Genomic DNA, 21,845 nt, shown 5'->3' on the forward strand with positions numbered 1-21,845 from the left:
AGTTCCTCTCTCTACATTTAACTGCAATGCCTCAACTTTAATTTGTATTAGACGTCTTTAGACGGCACAAATTGACATTTTAGTGATACTAAAACTCACCTAGTACAACTGCACATAGGACTTTCACATGAATCTACCTCTGAGTGTGAGCGTGTTAAACTGTTATCCCTGTTACCTGGTGATGGGCTACAGAATGAAGAAGCAGACAGCTAGTGTGGGGACTAAAGTGCATGGTGTGGTATTGTGCTGGTAGTTTATAGGTGCAGTGTGTGAAAAATACGTGGAACAAGCAGTAATATGGTAATATTCTTGTTCATGTATGTGGTGACTATAAAAATAATATACAAAGAAATTCTTTGTAGTGAAGCGGAGTGTTAAAACAGATGAAAATGTCCACTGTGGCGATTTTTAATGCTACTTCTTCTTCTTCTACTCTACTCTCTACTATTCAAGTCAATTTTAAGCCAACCAGCATTCTACCTGTGGATAAAGTCCCTGCTGTCAGGCCACCCGCTTCTAGCATTTTGGAGGACTGAATGTCTCCGTCACACAATCCCTCTCTAAAAGGGACACAAATGTAGGACCATAAATCATTCGCAAGAGTTGCTGAATTGCAGCAAAAGCCCCCAAAATCTTAGCAAGACTATACCAGGATAGGTGGATATGACTGAACTGCACTGCAATGTACGGGTGCTTCTATTTAGCCCACATCATATGAACAGATGGAAGAATAGCTTCAATTTTAAATAAACTCCCATCAGCTTCTTATCCTCTGCAACCCACTAGAATATGCCAGCATGTGGCATACAGGTCTGACTGTAACTATAGGATCCCACCAGAAACAGACACTTTACTGAGACTGCAAATATTCTCAGCAGATATACGACCCCAACTTTCCTCAATGAGCCGTGCTTCTTAGAATAAAAAGAGCTGATGTTGTGTCTTTAGGATACAACATCAGCTTGTTTGAGGTACTTTGCTGCTTCTGTAATTGCAATCCCTGTGTGGGGAACTACATATTTATTTTAGGACCTATGATAACCATAATAAATGAGAGTTTAGATCATGCAAATAATCCAACGTTTTCAGAGAGGTTCTGGGCCCCAAACACAGGATGGAAAAAGAGAGAGAAAGGTTACAAAAAAGAATGAATATGCCGAAATAATCACACAGAGAATACAAGAGAAGACACTCATTGGGTCTGTGGTTAATAGAGGGGAAATGGAAAAGTCTGAGACAAAGTCAGGGAAAGAAATGACAGTGAAGCGAACACTAATGAGAGGATTACACAGAAAGTGACCGACACACAGACACCGTGTACATCCTTTCTCACCAGGATGGCTCTGAAGACAGTGGAGCTGATACCATCTGCCACCTCAAACTCTCCTTTTTCATTGGGCCGAGTGAAATTGTTGTCCCGCCCAGAACCGAACATCCTGAAAATACACGGCAGGTTTTTTTTAATGACTGCAAACAACGGCTGAACAGATAAATGACCATCTATCTGTACTGCCATGCTTTGTGTTCATTAAAATGCATAAGCTGCTGATGATATACCTGGCCTGTGTTATCTCTATGCAGTTATAATCTAACAGAGAACTTCTTTTTTTGCCCGTCGTCTGATTTTCAGAGTGACTACCTCAATACTTATTTTTGTTGGTAAAATAATAAAACTTAAAAGTTAATGTGCTCTGATGTGGTCTGGACAATTACCTGCCCAGCATGGTGTTAGGCTGAGCTGTGAAAATAGCAGGATCCACCACAAATCGTGTGTTGTCCACAATGAGTGTTACTCTTTCTCCCAGTCTCAGCCCACTGCGATGTCCTTCTTTACTGCTCAGGTCATAGATGTAGATCATATCAGAGGATCCTTGGCTCAAAGTTTTGGAGTGGTGGTCACCTCCAGGGGAAGCCAGGGAACGAGGTATGTGTCCTACGTGGGAATGGGGAAGAGAAACCCTGGGTGGACGTGGGCTGGAGGACCTGGATGATGAGCCTCCTTCGCCACGTTCACGGTCTATGGATGGAGAAATGTGGACAATTAATGCAGAGAATATTTGGCCTGCTTTTACCATCTACAACAAGCACCTTTATCCTCCTCACCGTGCTGCCGAGTGGGAGAGGTAACATTCCTGATGCAAGGCGTCAACTGGCTCTCTCCCCGCTCATGGGAGGAGTCGCGTGAACGATCGCTGGAGCGCCGCCGCTGCTGTTCCCGGTAATGTTCTGCTCCTCCTCCTCTTTCTCTCGCACCGCCACTGGCACCGCCCCCGTACAGACTCATGGTCCTGACCTCCGGCCGCTGCTGGTGGTTGCAGTCCAACGCTGACACACCACACTGCTCACTTGTGAAGAGATGGGAGGAAATCACAATGACGCACATCTCGTAAAGTTCGATTATTAAAAATAAATAGTAATAGGATGCAGTAGAATAAAACTAGAGAAGATTAACAGAGTTTTTTTAAGAACACTTGATGCCTCCTACAGTTATACATGTCAGGTCAACTAGCTACAGCTGTGTAAGGTACATAAAACCCTGCAATGCTTTTAATATGAAATGGATGCAGAACATGTCGAGTTATGCGCTAATAGTGTAATGCAGTAACATGTAAATGACCGCGAAAGTGCATCAACACAAAGACTGACTCGTACACTAATTAACCAGGTGAGATTAGACCTCGAGTCCTGACTCTAATATAAGCCAGTTTCAGATTAAGACCTACGACCTTCTCCAGGTGAAGCCAATAAATGCCCACATACTTTTAGACTAATTAAGGCTATTATTGTTTGGCTCCGTATATTTATCTCTATCACTTCTGTGGCTTTTATATACATAAAAACAGCATAATCCTGCATTTCTTTACTGTCTTATGGAAATCCATGATTGCAAAGATTAAACAGGTTTTTTTAATTTAATGAGAGCAACTGCCAAATACTGGTTCTCATAAATTAAGAGTGGAATCAATACAAGTCAGAAATTGCATTACTTTGTTTGTCCGCTGCAATGATGACCTTCATCTGCCCTTCTCATTTATTCCTTAATATTTAGAGCAACTAGCATCATTTCATTAGAGCAAAACGGAAAATATAAGAAGATTTGGTATTAATTATTAGGTCGCAAAACTTTAAAGTATACCAATCTCTAAAATGTTTATCCCATATATATACATATATTAAGCGTTTCATTAACTGTGTCTGTAGCTCTAGAAAAACACCTCATATCTGACAGCTTCTCATCGTCTTATACTTCATGGAGCTGAACAGTGAGTAGATAATCGAGCAACTCCATAAAGGTTTTTATATTTAAAGCATCCCTTTAGAAACTCATTCAAAGCAGCCATTCAGGTTTGATGTGCTCAAAGCTTCGAGTCCAAGTGGGACGGCACTAATGATCGCACAGAAACCCAAAGTACTGATGCGTGACTTCATGGAGCGGCGAGGCACATTACTCTGTGCGTCGACTGCATCCTCTCTAGACTCATTCACACTGTCGTGCAGAAATCGCTCGAGGAGCAAAAGAGTCGTTTTTTTACATGCCGAGCCGCGGGACGAGAAAAGTCTGCAGTCAACTCGCGTGAACCCCAACAGGCCCTAAGTGCTGCAGAAACACAACTGCACCAAACTGTGAGCACCACCGACCTCAGCCTTCAGCTACAGGCACACACTACATCAGCATCAATTAGAGGGTGCATCCATGTGAAACAATCTGAGTGAGACGAACTCACTTGGCTACAGGACAACAAAGAGAAATCGTCTTGATTGTTTATTTGCTCCACAAGCTGGTTTTTCACAGGTTTTTGACAGATAGGTAACGACCGATCCACCTTGCTTCGGAGTGAGCGATGCTTCCTTGAGTGTTTTTTCCAGAGACAGACAAGCAGCCCTGAGAGAGCTCTTACAATATCTGCCCTCCATTTCAGAAAGGAGTTAAACACACAAGCTCCTGCGTGCATTAATGCGCTCGAGAAATGCAGAAGCAGGCACGCACACTCAAGCGAAAAGCAACTCGCTTCCATTATTGGCTTCAGGCTTTCATTGTTTTAAGACTGAAAGAGAAATACTTGCAAAAACGGATCTTCAGTCATGTTAAACTACATGACAAATACCAAATGTAAAGCATTATCTATACTTTTACATATATAGGTGCTCATATTAAACACTGACAAAGTTTCAAAAAGGTACAAAACAATCCCCAGGAGCCCAAAGCTCAGGTTCAGATTGTTCTAAACACTGTTTCAGACATTTTATCTGCTCGTGAATCTTTGTGATGTCACAGAGCAGGGATTTCTCACTCTATCATTATTTTGAACTGTTAATCATGCAAAGCTATTATATGAGCTGGACACTAGCTTAACATGTCCCCTTCAACCAGATCTTAGAGATGTGAACATCAATTTTCTCCACATTCTTCCCCAAAAAAATACTAAAATTCAGATGCCGTCAGTACATTCTGTTAATTTTAACCCAGGATCAACAAATATGGATTTGTTTGAACTGTGAATCATACAAAGCTGCCTTAGGAGATTCCCAAAATAAAAAGATGGAGCTAAAATGAGCTTACACAGAATACAGGTGCAGTACACTGAAGTCATATAATGTAGTTACAAGCAGACGAATAGGATGAATAGGGAACATAAAATCTGCTTGGATAGCTGTGTGATAATTATATCACTGCATTTACTATTAACACAGGTCTGTACCAAACGGTTAATGACAGTATTGATTAATCTGACTCAATTATTTATTTGTTTGAAAGAAAACTTGAAAAGGACTATAAAATACATGAATGTCTTTAGCCTAATAACAGTCCAGAACCTAAAGGTTGACAAATCACTGAAGTGTACAAAAATGTAACCAAACAGTTACTAACACAGTACTGTACTACCAAAGGTTCTGATAATTAAATCATTATTTAGTTATTACTGATTGATAACTCTGTTAGATGTGTTGATGAATGCACCCATTATAGATCCACTGCGACAGTACAGCTGGCTCTTTGATCAATAGCACTGAGCTTATAAGGCAGAAACAAATCCAGGTCTCAGTAATGAAGAGAGCTGGGTCTCCCGAGAAGAGTCGCTATGAAATATGATGATGACCGTCTACTGGAGGTGATATCATCAGAGAGACATAAAATGGAAGAAACAGGCTGACTTCTTCCATAAAAAAAACAAGGTCCTGTAAAAGTGGCTTCAACTCTGACAATGACAACACATATAAGTTGTTACATTAACATACACTAAAAAGCGTCTGGTCTGGATTTCTAACATGTATTCTGTTCAGTCTTTTCAATTTGAACTTGAACATGATCATCGAGGAGGACAACATTTAGGGCATCACTCAAACTGTACATCAAAATAAAGATGATAACAGAGAAGAGGTGAGAGTGTCTACTTATAGTAACTAGCATCCACTGCCACAATGTGGGATACTTTTATTTAGGATGTGAATGTGTTTGAACATTCAAATAATCATTATTCTTAAATGAAATTGTTTGTGGGGACATTTTTTCACTCTTGATGTGACATAACACACTACAACCATGAAAAGGTGGCAGTAAAGCACAAAAAAAGGAAAAAGAAATCAAATTTTGGAATAAATGTCTACAGTATTTTTGCTATTAAAACCCATCCAAACTTTACATTACAATAGTTTTGATTTGTGGTCACAGGCAGCAGTACTTCAATATCTGTGCTTTATTTGGTTTTAGTCTTTGCGTAAAACAAAACAAACAACAGCATTTGTGGCGTGAGCTCTTTTAGTCGAGTGAATACACCAGGAGAGAAATCCATCTTTTGGAAGTTTTCTCCACAGGAAAGCTGTGGATAGTAACGTCTCTTGTCTCGTTTCCTTTCCACCTGAAATTACAACCTTTAAAAAGTGCACTGTGGCATTTCTGGATACTTTGTATACCCCAGACTGTTAGATATAGCAACTCTATAACTATAACTCGGGAGTGCCACCAGGGATTTGTCATCAACCCAGAGTGGAGGACTGCACACTCCAAGTACTGTCGCCCTTTGGATGGTTTTATATACATCTAGGATAATTCAAATAATGACAGCACTTTGTGTTTTTAACAAGACACTAAGTGAGGAAAATCACTGGGGTTTATTCTAGAACCAAGGGTTAAGTAAGCTGTTCAATAACACAGCAGAACTGAACTTTATTTCCCTGCACCATGCCCACTAAACAGGTTTTGCATGTTTTGGCAGAGCTTCAAAGGCTGGTAATTAGAAAAGGCTCCCTGGATGCCGGCTGAGATCTCAGCGTGCCGGACAGCCGGCTTGCTGCTGCTGGTCAGACGGGTTGACCGGCTGGCTGACAGACTGATTGAGTGGTTAATTGGTTAACTGTCTGGCTGGGTCAGCGGGAGGGTAGACCATAATGTCAGAAGACAAGCAAACTGATAAATTAAAAAAAAAAAAAAAGAATTCTCCGCAAAAGCAATGCAGCAATGACTTGCCTCTATGGCGATTCAAGGTCATTTATTCATTTTACCAGACGGCAACCCATCAGTCTTGTGAAGCAAAAAGCTCAACTGTTTGCGCACAAATTTCTACAAATTTAGCGTGTCTAAAATAAAAATAAAAATTTAAAGCCATGCACATGGAGATAGTTAACTTCTCAAGCAGGATAACCTCTCAGACATCAAAGTGGAAACAAAAATTAATAATAATTTCCGTATTAATACAGAGCTGCAGACTCCGCCAGTGTCCTTGAAGGGAAGGGTCACCATAGTAGCTGAGCAAAAGGAGAAACGGGTGCAGACACACACAAAAACACCAATGTCTGCTTCAGGTTCAGTGTCTTCAGGTGAACTGTACGACAGGCGCACACACAAAGCGGGCACTGACCATTGCTGAAATGTGAAAAACACCATTATTCATACAGAGAGCAGCAGCCCGGCCCGTCATCCAACACAGCATACCTCGACTCATGACACGCTCATTAATAATGAAGTCTCCTTTTCAAAAACACCACAGTTAAGAGTTCTGGCAAGATGTGGCTGATTATGTAATATATGTATTTACACCAGTGCCTGACACAGCATGAATCTCCAATGGGATTCTAATGCTTGGCCGAAATGGGAAATTAAGAATAAAAGCGGGTCTTGCAGCCAAACAGGCTGCCAGCCAGCAGCCACACCAGCAGAGTGGAGGGAACAAAGGAACTGAGAAGGCAATACTTCACTCAGGGCAGGCAGATCCTCTCATCTTTCACATGGCAATGCAAGTCTACAGAAGCCACGATTTCACACAGACAGGGCTAACATTTCACTTGTCTAATTTCCTGCTACTGGACACCCCTCCCTCCCCCCTCCTATACCACCATTTCTACTTTCTTATTCATCTCAAGAGGTACATTGGTTCTGTGTGTGCAGTTTTAATGCAAGTCAGCAACCCATCTAAGACACAGTAAGACAGGCAACAATGCATGGCGTCCTGGCAGTCTATTAAAAGCATGAGGTGAGAGCCCCAAGTGGTGAGGGTCCAATCTATTATTTAGGGGCAGCTGACACTACTGATGGGCGAAGGCAGGGAAGCTGCCCTGTACAAAATAAATCCAACAAAAGGACAATTAATTAAAAAGGCATAAAAATGGGAATTACCATTCATAACAAGGATATAAATGCCACCCCTTGCCCAGGATGAGTGGATGTGAGACTACCATAAATATCATTATATCATCACACACTCCACAGAGTCCCATCAAGGATAAACCTCCTGTCACTGCTCTTCCTTTTTGGACCACTATTATAATTCTTTTCATGACAGGGAGGCATACCGAGAGCAGAGCACTAACACATGTAACACAATGACAGAGCTGAAAAGCCTCGGTGCTTTGAAAGCCGACGTGCACCTACCGCTCGGTATCAGAGGGCCAAGTGAAGACAAAGCAGCAGGGAACGAGCTGCGGGATGACAGCGGCACAAAAGCCTTGCGCTCCTCCGAACAAAGCGGGCTTGCCGGCAGCTTCAGCATCCTCGCTCATTACTTTCCAACTTCATCAGCATCGTTTCACACACACACACACTCAGGCCAGACTTAACTCGCTGGTTTAAAAAAGAAAAACACAAATAAAAATCCACCAAAAGCGTTTAACGTGTCTGGATGGCGAGGGGGGGAAGACTCGCTCGGGCTAGTCATTCAGAGTCACCGGAGGGACCTTAAACTGTGAATGGCCGCGTGCTTCGCTGAATCAGAGCGGTGCTGCCTTCACGTGATCCTCGTAAGTTGCCACTTCTCAGGGCTCCGTGTATTTTTTAATTTTTTTTTTTTTTTTTTTTTTTGGTTTGCTTTTAAGTCGTTCTTTCTTTGCGCACAACAATTATAACGATTTATTTGTTTGACATTATATCGTAAAGAAAATTTACCCTGGCTTATCCAGAAGGTTACTGAACTTTAAAAATTATTTTCAAAACTGTGATATTATCTAATAAAACGGAAATCCTCCAGTTTCCCATTCCTCATAAATATATTTGAAAAACCGCAAATGAGATTAATTCTTCAAATTTCATAGGCTCTGGATCCTAGTTTGATGAAGATGAAATGCAGAGATAACACAGCCTCTTTTATACTTAACCCTTCGCATGAAATAAAAATGCATTAATACGCTTTTTTTTTTCTTTTTCTTTTTGTTTGTGCCTTCAACAACTTCCAGTTTGAAGTGACTGAAGAACAAACAGGATGAATTCCTGGATAACAACATCATTAGCAGAATCTCCCTCACTGTGCTGAATGCTGAACTACTGAAACAGCAGAAACCCTGGACTTGCATCTGAAAGCAATATATTTTATCTCCTTGCTTTGGTTCTTAATTTGGTAAGTTTAGTCCCCAGGCGTTTTATAACTGGATATTCTTGTATTTTGCTTATTTATTGTTGTCTTTTTATCTCTTATTCCTCCATTTCTTTTTGCCTAATATATTTCCTGTGGGGGAAAACTTGTTTATTGTGCCTTGTAAATGGGTTAAAAATCTCTTTAGATAGGACCACTAAGACATGGAGCTACTTTTGTAATTATTACTACATTTTACACATACATTTTTTTAATCTTGCATTTCATGGGCACTGACTGTTCAACACAGCCTACTTCTATCTTCAGCTAGATGTCTAAGGCATTACACCTACTTAAGTGCTGCATACTACAAATGCTAAATTCTTTATACCCAATTCGTAACTCTTGAACTTTCAGCAACCTGGCAACAAATCTTTTTTTTTGAGTCTTGCATAGCCTTTTTAAATATTCTTAACACGGTGGTCAGATAATATTTGAGTTGAAGAAATGTCAAGAAAACATACACTCACTGGCCATTTCATTTGGTACACCTGTTTAGCTGCTCGTTAACACAAACATCTAATCATCCAATCACGTGTAGACATGGTAAAAAACAGTTAAACTTGAAACCAAGAATGAGAATGGTAAGAAAGGTGATTAAGACTTTGTTGGTGTTGATTTAGAGGTTATCAGTGCCAGACGGGCTGGTCTGAGTATTTCAAAAGCTGTTGATCTACTGGGATTTTTTCACCCAACCAGCTCCAGGTTTAACGGAGAATGGACTGAAAAAGAGAAACCTTCCAGTGAAGGCAACGGTAATTCAAATAATCACTCATTACAGCCCAGGTATGCTAAAAAGCATCTCTGAATGCACTACACGTCAAACCTTAAAGCAGATGGGATAGAGTGGTAGAGGATCACAATGTGTGCCACTCCTGTCAGCTAAGACAGCAAACTGAGGCTTAATTTTTGCTGCAGGATTTGGGCAGCATAGTCAAAATTTGACGTAAACAAAATTAAAGCATGGATCCAATCTGCCTTGTATCAGTGGATCAGGCCTCTGCTGGGATATTTTCTTGGCACACTTTGGGGACCATAGTCCCGTGTATTGTTAAAATACCGCAGCTTACCTGAGTACTGTTGCTGACCATGTTCATGAAATTCATCAAAGGGGTTTCTTAAACATGACAGTGAGTTCACTGTACACAAATGGCCTCCATGGTCAGTGAAGCACAACTGACAAATCTGCAACAACTGTAAATATGACATGTCTGTAAAGAGTCACACAGGTCATGGTAATCTAAGTCTTTAAAAAACATAAAGAAGTCCATTCGCTTTTCTTTCCAAGCTTCCTAGAGTGTATGATATGACAGCATTTATCAAAGTCTGAGGAATGTTTCCAGTACTTTGTTGAATCTGTAGCATGAAGAATTAAGGTGGAGAAGACTAAATGTCAACAACATGTACCTTGTACATGGACTTGCCAGCTGCACTACTTAAAATTATTTGCTCATGTTTGTGAACACAACTTGCCACGTTTGTTCTGTGAGTCAGCAGATATTTTGTGCAGAAAGTTCAACACGTCACCATCGCAACCAAGAAAGCTGAGTTTTAAAGCAGTGTTTCTCAAACACTGTGCAGCGGCACATAGGTGTGCAGTGAGAAATGATCAGGCGTGCCGTGGAAGGTTATCTGGTTCCACCTGATTAGTACTCTATAACAGCGGTCTCCAACCCTTTTTGCGCCACGGACCGGTTTATGTCCGACAATATTTTCATGGACCGGCCTTTAAGGTGTCGTGGATAAATACAACAAAATAAAACCAGTACCGGTACCCCCCAAAAAAGATTTACTCATAACACACGGGAAAAGACCCAGGGAAAGCGAGTTAACGATAAAAACTATTAAAAAAAATGATAAAAACCGATAAAACCCGGAAACCATTAATTTCACACCCGAGCCTCAACTCTCGCGGACTGGGGTTGGGGACCGCTGCTCTAAGCCATCGGCGTGAGTAAGGGACAGAACAATTACATTCTCTTCCACTAGAGGGCAGTACAACTACCTGCTCTAAATAAATCAGAATCAGAATACTTTATTAATCCCTACGGAAATTATGTGGGTTACAGTTGCTCCGAGACAGTAACAGTAACAGACTAAACTATTTAAATAATACAATATGTTACAGAGTTTACAAATTTAAGAAATAGTACTAATATATAAAAATCGCTCAATTATAAATATCAAGAATATTGACAAAGAATTACAAAGCTGAGAATATTACAGGGGTGGAATATTTATGATTGACATTTGACTCTAGCCTGTGAACTTCTTTTGGACACGTGTGCTTGTATTTGTCTTACTTTTAACTTTTATACTTTTTCAATTATTAAACTTTATTCAACAATAATTTATTATGTATTTCAGTGGGAGAATCTTCAAATCTTTAACTACTTCCACATACTCACCTACGGACACCATTCAAACAAAGACAAGACCCGGGTCTCTAAGAGTTACCGCTGCATTGACATGAGTAGCAAAGGGGGACAAAACCTTGTTGTCTCTCAGCAGCTTTCAAGCTGAAAAGTGCAAGATCACAGAAACATCAACACTAATTACATAATAGTGATGCTGTGAGACGACGCAGTGTGTAATAGCAATAGATAAATATTTAAAAAGAAAAAGTAGTCAATCTGACATGTGTCCTGGAGAAAATTCGGACCCAGCTGAAGGCCCTCGCATGAGTAGTGGTCAGGAGAAATCTTTTTGAAACCTAGTCCTGGACACTTACCGACAAACCCCAAACCAAGTTGTCTGTAATGTCAATTAATAAAATTAACTACATTTTATTTTAAAAAATCACCGGTCTTAGCTGAACTGTGTTCTCTGATATGAGCAACAAAATAATTAATTCCTGCATCCTCCAAATGTGGGCGTAAATACTAAATTCAGTCTACATGCACACAAATCGGTACATATGAGACTGAACGGATGATGATGCATGTTTGTGTTTGACACCGTGTTAAATTTTTATATCGACCGTTTCATCAGTATACCTCGGTATACTCTCACGGTCTTAGCACTGACAAGGACACTAGCAAAAATCAAAACTCGAGGAAAAAAAACAGTCAGGAACGATATGAAGGGAGCAAAGGTCTGTGGCTATTCCCTTTAACAGGGGTTGTCTTGTTGTTGCCTCTCCTGTTTGACCTGTTGTCACTTTCATCTGCACAAAAAGCAGGTTAAATAGTTTCACAATGATTTATGTGATCCATGAGCTGACTTTGTGTTATGCTGTGATGATCCAGTGTTCCCTTAATTTTTTTGGAGCAGTGTATATAGCTAATCCATAAAGGTTTTAGCCTGCAACAAGACTCTTCTTACTACTTATTCTATCTCACCCCTATCCTTAGCATCCTATTCTGCTGTCACGGCAACAAGACAGTTCATTAACCTCCAAGATAAGCTTCAAAGCGCACTTATAATAACTCTCACCATCATGCACTGATAAGACCATTCCTCAAAGATCTGGACAACAGCAAAAATCAATACAGACAGCCTTCCTTGCATTAACAACAGCACTACCGCCTCCTCATCTACGGGAAAATTAGCTGTTTTTGCAAAGGTCAACTCCCAGCTCAGTAATAAATTTATGGATCCAGAAGTAGTGGAGCCATCAAACTATTTCACAAATATTCACTCACTCAAGCTGGGATTAACCATTACATCACCTGTCTGTCCATATGGATTGCAATGTACCCTGCTTTCATATCGCATAATGGTGAATTATCACATTAGCTTCTTATTTTACAGCAACTACAAACAACCACCCACTACAGAGTTTTGACACTTAACAGAACTACACTAAACACAAAGTGCAGCTCCAGCTCAGCAAAGAGTTGAGTTAATATCAAATTAAGTTGGTTAACTTTAGTTGAGCTGCGTAATCTGATAAAATTATAAGAAACCAGGTTAGCCTATTAAGTTAGCGCTTACAGCATCTCCTGACTGCTAGGAGCTAACTGCTACCAGAAAAAGGAGTTTATAAAAGCTCCCTGTTACCTTTTTGCGTTACATTCCGATTTGTAGTCGTGACAGTTGCTTAAACAGCCCGCTGCACCTTTAACCGAAGATTGGAGAGGCAGAAAAAGACGAGCGTTTTTGTAAGAAAACCCTCTGTAGACAAACTACTGTTAGCTTGAGGACTCTTTGTTTTGGTTTGGGTGAGCGGAGTTAGCGTGGAATATCGCGAGAAAACAGTTCAGCGTGCTGACACAGGCGCACACTGCACATAATAAGAATTACAACAATGACATGACATTTAAATATTTTATTCCGTTTATTCCACTTCATTAGTGTCATACTTCTTACTAAAGTCATTTAAACTATATTTTTTATATTTTTGAAGTGCATTGCAGCCTACTTATTTATTTTGGCTTTGCAGTCAAAAGTAAAGTAAACAGCGCGCAAACCTGCAATGCAATCATATAAATTAATTTATACATGTAAAAATATATGAAATTAAAAACACGACACATTTGGTCCAAAATTTTATCTCCTTCAAGATGTAGAAGTCGTTTTTATGAGTGGCCTACACACCACCTGTCATATAAAAGTGCACGCACAACAGGGAAGCTTTGCCTAATCCAAAAAAATTCATAAATATCAGTTTAATAAATAAAATCAGTCTAAATAAATAGAGTAAAAATGCACACTGACAGTAAAGGCAGGCTAACACTTATAAAAGAAACAAGAATCTACAAAGTAGCCTCAAGTTTTGCACCGTGAAGGTTCTGGAAATGTTGCTGCGGTCATATAATAATAACAATTTAAAAAAAATCTAAACTCATTCTGACTTGAGGAGCTCGTCCAAAACGTTCAAAGCGTGCTGGATCTCATCAGAAGTCAGATCGCTCAGCTCGTCCAGCTCCTCCAGACGCAGCGGCCACCTTCTCCTCCTCCGGCTCGCCGTCTCCCGACTGCTGTTCCGGGCCCCTGCCGTGTGGATACCCCGGAGTCTCATCTGTAGCCACTCCCGGCGCTCCTGCACCTGCTTGTGCTCTCCGAGGTTGTGCATGAACTGGACCTCACTCACTGTCCTTTTACTGTGCACAGATATGTGATATAGATAGGATCTAATAGTGATGAACTTGTTATGGTGAAAAAAAAATCATCTTAAATGGTCTGTGAGGATTACCTTAGTGGTCGTCCTTGACAGTGAACGGAGAAGTGTAAAAGGCAGAGTGAAATAAGTAGAATCTTATAGTCAGTTTTTCCCATTTTGATTACCTGTTAAAAACAAAAAATACAAAAAGAACAAAACTTCAATATTTTTTTTAAAACTGCCTGAAATGAAAAAAATATTTGACCTTTAGTCTTAAAAGTGTCAATTTATTTTTAAATTTAATCTACCTTGAAACCACTGCATCCTTTATCTCAACATATATTAATTTTATTAATGTATTAATGTATAAAAATGCTAATATATTACAATAAAGCTTACACAACTAATAACTTCAATTAGATTCAAGCCTTAGTGGGCCTCCGTTTTAGCCCAAGTATAGCCCAAGATGAACTTACCTGTGTTGTAAAGTGAGTCAGCCTGCTTTGGTGGTCCGCTCCTATCAGTTATGATTAGACCAGGACTCCCCAAGTTCCTTTTTATATCCTCGGGCTCCTGCCATTGATGAGCTGCCTTCATTATTGCTGTTGATGTCACACCTCTAGCTCGTGGAGGGGGCAGAAGAGGAATGACAACACCGCCTCTGAACTCCAGGCTTTCACTTTTGTCATACGAGAGCAAATAAATGCTTTTGACCCCAAATACCCACACACACTTATTTTACACGCACAAACTTTTGTCAGAATGAATGCATTGTTGGTATATTGCAGATCCATTAACTACTTTTATGCACAGGGATTTTGCGCCTGGAGACATTTTATCTATGTGACTGTGACAGTGCAGTTTTTCTAACTGGCACAGAATCGTGTTATGAAGTTACTTATTGTAATAAGATGATGGTAGTGGGACTACACAGAGGGTCTTGTTTCAGGGTCCAAAACTACACATTCCCAAGCTTCAGTTCAAACTTCTCTCCACATTCTCAATTTAGCATGCTTCTCTTTTGTTTTTTCTTTATTTCTGTGAGCCATCCAGATCTATTAGTTCACATCTGAAGTGACCTTTTTTGTCTGACTCCCGTGCGCCTCACAACAATAGCAGCAACATTTGGATGGGTTTATGACCCTCATTGACTTATAGGGAGTCGCCCTGGTTACGCCGACTTCTTACCCAAGAATTAACATTATCTTAATGAGTTTGTCTCCCAAAAAAAGAGCTTTTGCACCAAGTTGACGTCAGAGGAAACATCCTGAATCAAAGAGTAAGCAGTAGTTCAGGAGGTGCATGGCTGGGTGATGCCACTGCCGTCACCGTCTTCACCATGACTGGCAAGCATACATGGAGAGTTACACATTTTTCTTTTTTATTAAGTTAAAAAACATTTAAATAGTGGCGATTTTTATTAAAAAAAGAAAACATCATTTTCATTTTCATAAAGATTTCTTGGTGATCGCGTACAATAACACCATCAGTGAACCATAAATCTGCTGCTTCGATCCTCTAAAAGATTTTCCCTTATTCAGCATTTTGATTATGTGTTACGGAGTGCTCCATAACACCCTGTAGGTGATCAGTGTTAAGAACTGGTGACTGACCATTTATATACCATCCAAACCATAAAAATGTTGCATTACAGGAGAAAGGCAATAGTTCAGAAAATCTGTGTATTGATTTGCAGTGTCCTGTTCCCTCTAAGGGGACATGTGCATCTGAACCATGCCAGCAAAATGCCCCCCCCCCCCCCCCCCCCCCCCCCCCCGCGACCCTGAAAAGGATAAGCGGAAGCGAATGGATGGATGGATGGATGGATATATTTTTTGAGTTGTCCTGTTAGTTTAAACCAAATAGCCCAGTTCCATTTATTGTTGCATTGTTTAATGATGTCTAAAAGTTGCATTACTTGCTGGATGCTTGTTGTTCCCTTTGTACTGTACGAAGACATTTAAAAAAAAAAAACTCTTATCACAATCAAAATGATCATTTCTCTCTTTGTAAAGCGTCAGACTCTGACTGGAACATGTAACTGTACTATGTATTTCCTTAACCTTATTTATTGCTTCTCTTGGCTCTCAGGCATACCTCCCATAAGCTTTGATAACAGTTTTGCAGCATTCAGAAGGTAAATGTTTTAAACTATATTAGACAAAAAGCAATATCGTTTTTTTTTATCTTTACAAAATCTGAATAATCCTAATTCATCCCTTCCCTGTCTCACTCAGTGCAGCTCTGTCATTTAGACGTCTGGGTTAGTTTTCAGTCACAGGTGTCCCAAGGGTAATTGAGCCACGGGACCAAATAGCTTATACTTGAAAGAAGAAGTCTAGGCCTTATTACGGGCACATACGCTGCATATTAGGTAAGCACAAAGGTATGAGTTTTCTAAATGTGGAGGAGCCGGGGATGTCTATGTCATGACACGCTGTCGAATTACAGTAAAGTACTGGCAGCTAAATTTGCCAGCATTAAACTGATATTTCACACTACACCTACTGTAATCTGAGAGCTGTTCCTTACTGTAAATTAAACAAAAAACAACAAGTGTCTTATTGCAACGCTTCACAAAGTGCAGAAAAAATCATCTCTCGTGAAATGTGATCATCCCCGGTGGATATACTGACAATTGTTTGACCTCTTTTTGAACGAGTAAAAACGGGAATGACGGCATCACTAGTTATGCCAAGCAGCTCAAGCATTCATAACTAAAACGTGAGAGAAGAAGTAAATGTGTCTTATTTATAAATCCACACAGAGACAACAAAGCCAAATCATTGGTTTTAGATTTACCTGCAGAGCCTTTTGTGTTTAACCATCATGCAAAGCAAACATGTTAATTCATAAATATTGGCTTTACTCTGAAGTCTGCTGTTGAACCCGTTGATCCAACAAACAGGTCTCGTGTTCAGTGATTAAAGTTGTTTGCATACCAGCCCTGTAAGATTTATGGGGTCTTCTCAGACGGGCTGACCTCCACTCGCCTTGACACTACTACAGCGACCTCTGACCTTAGCTTAGGACCTTGTCATTCTTATTGCCTCATGCTCATTCAATGTGTAGAGACTTTCTTATGGCACGCAAAGCCAAAAAGACAAGGAAACTGACAGTGTTGTATTTTACCTTCTGCTTTTCTGTGTTTCTCCTGATATTCTCAAACTGGACAGGAGAAACTGTCTGAGACGGATGTATTCTTTTAATCCTTATTTCTGTCTCCAAGTAAGAAGATGGTTTATTTCTGAAAGACAAGGAAAAGACTTTCTCTCTGTATCACCAGAAGGGCAAGTGAGGCTATAAACAAAGAAGTGAACAGCATTAATGCTAAATAATATAAGCATTAAAACTAGGTAAAGGGGTGTAAATAAGGGGATTCCTATTTCAGTTGATGTTTTGGCTTTTAGAAGGTCCCAAGATGACGGCTGACATTGACAAACGACGGAGTGCAGGAGTGGCTCTTTCCAACTGAGACGTAGGGTGTGATTAAAGGCTGTGGATTGTCACACATGTGATTTAAATACTAAAATCTTGAGTTATGGATCATTTTGACCATTTGTGGAAAATGGAATACAGTGAAAACACAGCGTCTGACATTATCACCTTAGCAAACACCATCACCAGCTGGCTACTGTGTTTCCACAGCTCATCAGTCCAGTCAATTCATATCATCAGATGTTTTACACTGAAAACAGTTGCCATGGGCAGTTATTTAGAAGTCTATGAAGAAATGGTTTTCTTTCTCTGTAATCTCAGTAAACACTTTCCTGACTTCACATGGGTTACAATCATATTTCTGTCTACGGGGACGTAGGACAACCAACGTATTCCCCGTAGGAAGCTGTAAACACTTGTTTCAGATCATCAGTAAACTGAAGGGCAGCACCAAAGCCCAATAACAAGATTATTTCCAACTGTAAATCATGCAACATTAGAAGAGTGCAAGAATAAAAAATATGATGGGATTTGAGCAAAACTCATGAAACATGAAATGATGATATCTATAACAGTTTACTGTAATGTTGCACACATATATAAGGGCTTTTGCTGCAGATGAAAATAGTAACAAAAAGGTCAGATGTCCTGTGAGTAAGTCTGCTAGAAATATGCAGTTTAGTATAAAAGATTGTGACAGTTACAGGTTTTCACTAATGTAAGGCTTTCACAAAATACTGAGGATTGCATTAGTTAGGTGAAATGTTATCCCACACTGACTAATGTCTAATCTGAAGCTGAAACTGCTGTGCATCTGTGGGCCACTTTGCACCACCTCCACTTAAGCCGTCTGCTGCCACTGATGCCTGCTCTATTTGGGGCTGAGGGTCTTGCTGTTGCTCTTCTCACCTCCTCCTTTCCATGTATGCACACAGAATGGTGAGGAGGTGGGATTTATGATGTAGGGGTTACAAGCTGTTCATGCCTCTCGCTTCTTCTCCCAGAGATGCACACTGCCACCTGAGGCGTGGTTTTACTACCACACTGCACTGTTACTACAGTCAGAATTCCCTACACGTAGCTGGACTGATTGCTTTGATAAGGCATTTTCACATTCCACCAATCTCTGCGATTTTGCCAGAGTACATCATTTAATGCTGAAAGAGAAAGTGTTTGTCTGACAATTTGAAGCAGTCTAACTGCTGAAAAGTAGGTTATTACGATTCATCAGATTCTGGCTTTCAGCTTCATACAGTTTTCTTTTAATAAATTCACTTTATTCTGCTGCACTCAGCTCTCTGATTGTGAAAACAGCCAAACTGATGGATAAAAAATATCTTGGGAAAGCTGTTACAAGCTAACACTCTTGCTAAGGAATCCTGAAACCAATTTTTAAAAGCTAAGTCAAGGCACCAGTTTTGAATGTTATCAATCCAACATGGACTGGGCGGTTAAGGCCAGCAGTGACTACCACACAATGTGAACCTGACATCTGTCGAAGGCTTTCAAACTAGAACAGGTAGCTATAAAACTGAATCAAACCAAAGTAAGGCTTTTAAAAATGCCAAAGTGTTGGTATCTGTCAGAAATCAGTTAAATTGATTTATGTGGATGCTCTGAGTAAATAAATTATATTGACTTTGGTGATGCCCTTATTGGTGCTGTAGTGATGCCAAGAAGTCAACACTTAGAGTACTGACTGGGATGAGAAGGCAGTTGTTTTATTTTATTATTAAACTATCTTTCTATCCCCCTCTCCCTGTCAGTGTGTGTATGGTGTTTGAGTGTGTGCAAGTTAACCACGCCTTGTGTTTCAGAGGCGGGTCCTCCTTTTTTCTCGCTCTTCAGCTCCCACACCTGGGATGACTCGGCTGCTCTCTACCTAAGGTGGAGGATTTGATTGTTGATTGTTGAATTGCAAACAGTTAGTGGAATTGTCTCTTATGAATTCTTACGTTTGTCTGATTTGGCGTTTGTTTTCCTGTTCCTTCCTGTACATGAAACCTATTTTATGAGTTCTGCATTGAGTCCAAATCGGACACGACAGGAAGACCTGTCTTTTAAGCTAGAACACTCTGGAATAATTCTTTGGTTACTTTAACACTCTAAAGCTTTTTTCCCCCACTTTTCTTTGTTTTTGTGTCTTGTCATCTTTTTTTTTCAGTGTGTTCCGCACTTTGGTCTTCCTCTGTTGTTTTTAAATTTGCTTATGAATAAATTAACTTGACTAATGGCAAAAGAGCCCAAACTGACAGCAAAATATGTTACAAACATGAGTAGTAGTAAATCTGGCAAATATTTCATACACACTCAAACCACTGTGACGGTAGTTTGAATGTATATGAAAGACATAAAGTCCATCTATCTTCTTCTGCTTACCCACTTTAGGGTCGTAGAGGAACTGGAGCCTGTCCCAGCTGCTATAGAGTGAGAAGCGGGGCACACACACTGGGCAGGTCGGCAATCTGTTACAAGGCTAATGGAGAGCACCATTTATACTCACATTCACACCTATGGGCAATTTGAAATAGCCAGTTAACCTGACTCTAGTAGCTGCATGTAGGAGTCTGAGTACACAACAGTATACAGGGATATTACACAAAACTACAAATATCAATAAGGAAGGGGACAAGAAACATGTGAAAGTAATCAAGAGAACAGAGTAAATAGGAAGTAAATCCCATAATACACTATCAAGGCAAACAGGAAACAATCCAAAAGACATATTACTGAATACAAAGTCGAACAAAAGACCGAGACAAAGAGACTCTGGAGGGAGGACAAGGGAAAAAATACAGAAAGACGAGACAGTGAAGGGAAAACACAGGGACTGAATTCAAAGACAGCACCAGAACTGTAAACCATCTAAATCCGCATCCAAAAGTCTAAAAAACAAACAAACCTATAACTAGAGCTTAACTACAACAAGAATAAATGCTTAAAATTACTCAAATTATAATTGAAATAATTCAAAACCTCAACCTAACAATAATAAAAATCTTAAGGCTCTCAAAAAGCAGTGAAACCAAACACACTTAATAATCACCATGAGTGCCAAAGATAAAAAGTGAAAGTTTTTAAGTAGTCCATCGTGAGCTTTAAGGAAACAAGGAAAAAAATATGTCAGGCTTCAAAGTCAGATTTTCAGTCAGTTTGAAGGAAGGAATGAATAATAATGAAGAAATATGTGATGTGTAAATGTGGATGTTGGAGACTTTTTTACAGGGAGTGCAGAATTAGTAGGCAAATGAGTATTTTGTCCACATCATCCTCTTCATGCATGTTGTCTTACTCCAAGCTGTATAGGCTCGAAAGCCTACTACCAATTAAGCATATTAGGTGATGTGCATCTCTGTAATGAGAAGGGGTGTGGTCTAATGACATCAACACCCTATATCAGGTGTGCATAATTATTAGGCAACGTCCTTTCCTTTGGCAAAATGGGTCAAAAGAAGGACTTGACAGGCTCAGAAAAGTCGAAAATAGTGAGATATCTTGCAGAGGGATGCAGCAGTCTCAAAATTGCAAAGCTTCTGAAGCGTGATCATCGAACAATCAAGCGTTTCATTCAAAATAGTCAACAGGGTCGCAAGAAGCGTGTGGAAAAACCAAGGCGCAAAATAACTGCCCATGAACTGAGAAAAGTCAAGCGTGCAGCTGCCAAGATGCCACTTGCCACCAGTTTGGCCATATTTCAGAGCTGCAACATCACTGGAGTGCCCAAAAGCACAAGGTGTGCAATACTCAGAGACATGGCCAAGGTAAGAAAGGCTGAAAGACGACCACCACTGAACAAGACACACAAGCTGAAACATCAAGACTGGGCCAAGAAATATCTCAAGACTGATTTTTCTAAGGTTTTATGGACTGATGAAATGAGAGTGAGTCTTGATGGGCCAGATGGATGGGCCCGTGGCTGGATTGGTAAAGGGCAGAGAGCTCCAGTCCCACTCAGACGCCAGCAAGGTGGAGGTGGAGTACTGGTTTGGGCTGGTATCATCAAAGATGAGCTTGTGGGGCCTTTTCGGGTTGAGGATGGAGTCAAGCTCAACTCCCAGTCCTACTGCCAGTTTCTGGAAGACACCTTCTTCAAGCAGTGGTACAGGAAGAAGTCTGCATCCTTCAAGAAAAACATGATTTTCATGCAGGACAATGCTCCATCACACGCGTCCAAGTACTCCACAGCGTGGCTGGCAAGAAAGGGTATAAAAGAAGAAAAACTAATGACATGGCCTCCTTGTTCACCTGATCTGAACCCCGTTGAGAACCTGTGGTCCATCATCAAATGTGAGATTTACAAGGAGGGAAAACAGTACACCTCTCTGAACAGTGTCTGGGAGGCTGTGGTTGCTGCTGCACGCAATGTTGATGGTGAACAGATCAAAACACTGACAGAATCCATGGATGGCAGGCTTTTGAGTGTCCTTGCAAAGAAAGGTGGCTATATTGGTCGCTGATTTGTTTTTGTTTTGTTTTTGAATGTCAGAAATGTATATTTGTGAATGTGGAGATGTTATATTGGT

At 40.2% G+C, this 21,845-nt stretch overlaps 1 protein-coding gene across 5 annotated transcripts in view; it reads right to left on the reverse strand.

Moving 5' to 3' along the window:
* Nucleotides 1-21,845, reverse strand: part of LOC101466575 (BTB/POZ domain-containing protein 10) — a 48,061-nt gene that overhangs the window by 10,084 nt on the left and 16,132 nt on the right. For 2 of the 5 annotated variants that reach the window (XM_004566094.4, XM_004566095.4), the window contains 3 exons: nt 2,104-2,345; nt 1,714-2,017; nt 1,334-1,436 (listed from right to left, as the gene is read on the reverse strand). In XM_004566094.4, the coding sequence (XP_004566151.1) occupies nt 1,334-1,436; nt 1,714-2,017; nt 2,104-2,345 (649 nt within the window). Of the gene's footprint in view, nt 1-1,333; nt 1,437-1,713; nt 2,018-2,103; nt 2,346-7,867; nt 8,191-9,304; nt 9,325-12,842; nt 13,024-21,845 lie in introns of those variants that run through there. The other 3 variants (XM_004566097.3, XM_076886885.1, XM_004566096.6) reach the window with 3 other exon arrangements.

This window comes from Maylandia zebra, linkage group LG7 (assembly GCF_041146795.1).
Source record: "Maylandia zebra isolate NMK-2024a linkage group LG7, Mzebra_GT3a, whole genome shotgun sequence".
NCBI classification, from domain to species: Eukaryota; Metazoa; Chordata; class Actinopteri; order Cichliformes; family Cichlidae; genus Maylandia; species Maylandia zebra.